Source organism: Echinops telfairi, unplaced genomic scaffold (assembly GCF_000313985.2).
Source record: "Echinops telfairi isolate 266 unplaced genomic scaffold, ASM31398v2 ScPeMD7_2291;HRSCAF=2852, whole genome shotgun sequence".
NCBI lineage: Eukaryota > Metazoa > Chordata > Mammalia > Afrosoricida > Tenrecidae > Echinops > Echinops telfairi.
Window position 1 is genome coordinate 36,440,972 of NW_022106189.1, and position 1,393 is coordinate 36,442,364.

Genomic DNA, 1,393 nt, shown 5'->3' on the forward strand with positions numbered 1-1,393 from the left:
TACAAATAAGGAATCCTACTTCGCGGAATTTCATTTATCACGGTAGGGTCTAGAACCGATTAACCGCGATAAACGAGGGTTCACTGTATATAGGAAAATGAAATCAACCATAGCATGAAGAGCAAGAGGAAGTAAACAGAAATGAGACTGCTGCATGGGTCGCGCACTATTCGTGGGGTGACATTAGCCCATGACAAGAATCTATAATGTAATCTCTATATGCATTAAAAGTGAGAGATGTCACTTAAAAGCCAACGGAAGACATAGAATAGGATACTAAGTAGGGTTCTGAACTACTTCTTTTGGTTCAGCAGTGACTGACAAAGCTTGAATCTGTAATACGTGGGTGAAGGGGGATGACAAACCAGTACAGAAAACATACAGGTCCACCCCGTGGCGAGAAGGCAAGCTCCCTCTGAGAAAACAGTCAGTGTGCACATCACACAGCAACCGCATCTCTTTACGGGCACAGGTGGGAACAACGGTGGCCTGCTCAAGGATGGTGGCCGAGCGTCAGCTTTAGACAAGCTGTGGCTGGGACAGCATCACCGAAAGGAGGGGATATGAGGGGATGCCACGTGTCTAGTACAGCACAGCTGCAGGCCCTGTCTGCTGTGCTCCTTACCTGCCCTGTTCCAAGAGCACGATATCCTTCCAGCCCAGCTTGGCGAGGTGGTAGGCCACAGAGGTGCCCATAATCCCACCACCACAGATGACCACCTGCGCCTGGGCAGGCAGCGTGATGGAATGCGCCTCGGCGGCTGACGCGCTGCTTCTTGCTGAGGGCCAGTTCTGCCATCCTGGGCTGGCTCGCTGCTGTCGGACAACGGAGAGCAGCCGGTAAAGCATCCTGTCCGTCAGCAACTCGGGAGGTGTGCTCTCACATTCAGCAAGGGAGACCCCAAGAATTCACACTAGACAGAGAGAAGGGGACATATTTAATTCCATTTAACTCGGTGCCCAGGGTTACTGGTGAAGGGGAGCAACAAGGCAGAGTAATAATTTAACAGGTATCTGAGGACCTACTAAGATCCAGACACGCTGCCAGGTGTCTGGAAGCAGCACAGGGGCGATCTCCGCCTTGACATTTGCCTGTGCGAGTCAGTGTGTGGGGTGGGGGTACCCATACAAAAATAAAACAGACAAGGTGAATGTGATAGAGCAACTAGGGGCATTTGTTCAATAAGATGTCATCCATAGCCATCTACAAACCAGGTTTCACAGTTTAAGCTCTAATCCCATTGCCTCTTCATTAACAGACGCAGAGGGACAGTGGGCAGGGACGACTTGTGAGTCCAGGTAGAAAGGAGACCAGCGTGCTCACAGCATGGCAAGGCAGGGGCAAGGAGCTGAAAGCGAGCTGGACAGGCAGCAGAATCCAGGGAATTCATCA

General features: G+C 51.0%; 1 protein-coding gene across 1 annotated transcript in view; it reads right to left on the bottom strand.

Moving 5' to 3' along the window:
* Nucleotides 1-910, bottom strand: part of PDPR (pyruvate dehydrogenase phosphatase regulatory subunit) — a 34,975-nt gene extending 34,065 nt beyond the window's left edge. The window contains exon 1 of the mRNA XM_004704545.2: nt 626-910. Coding sequence (XP_004704602.1) covers nt 626-849 — 224 coding nt within the window. The 5' untranslated portion in view covers nt 850-910. The remainder of the gene's footprint in view (nt 1-625) is intronic.
* Between the last annotated feature and the right edge of the window lie 483 nt (nt 911-1,393).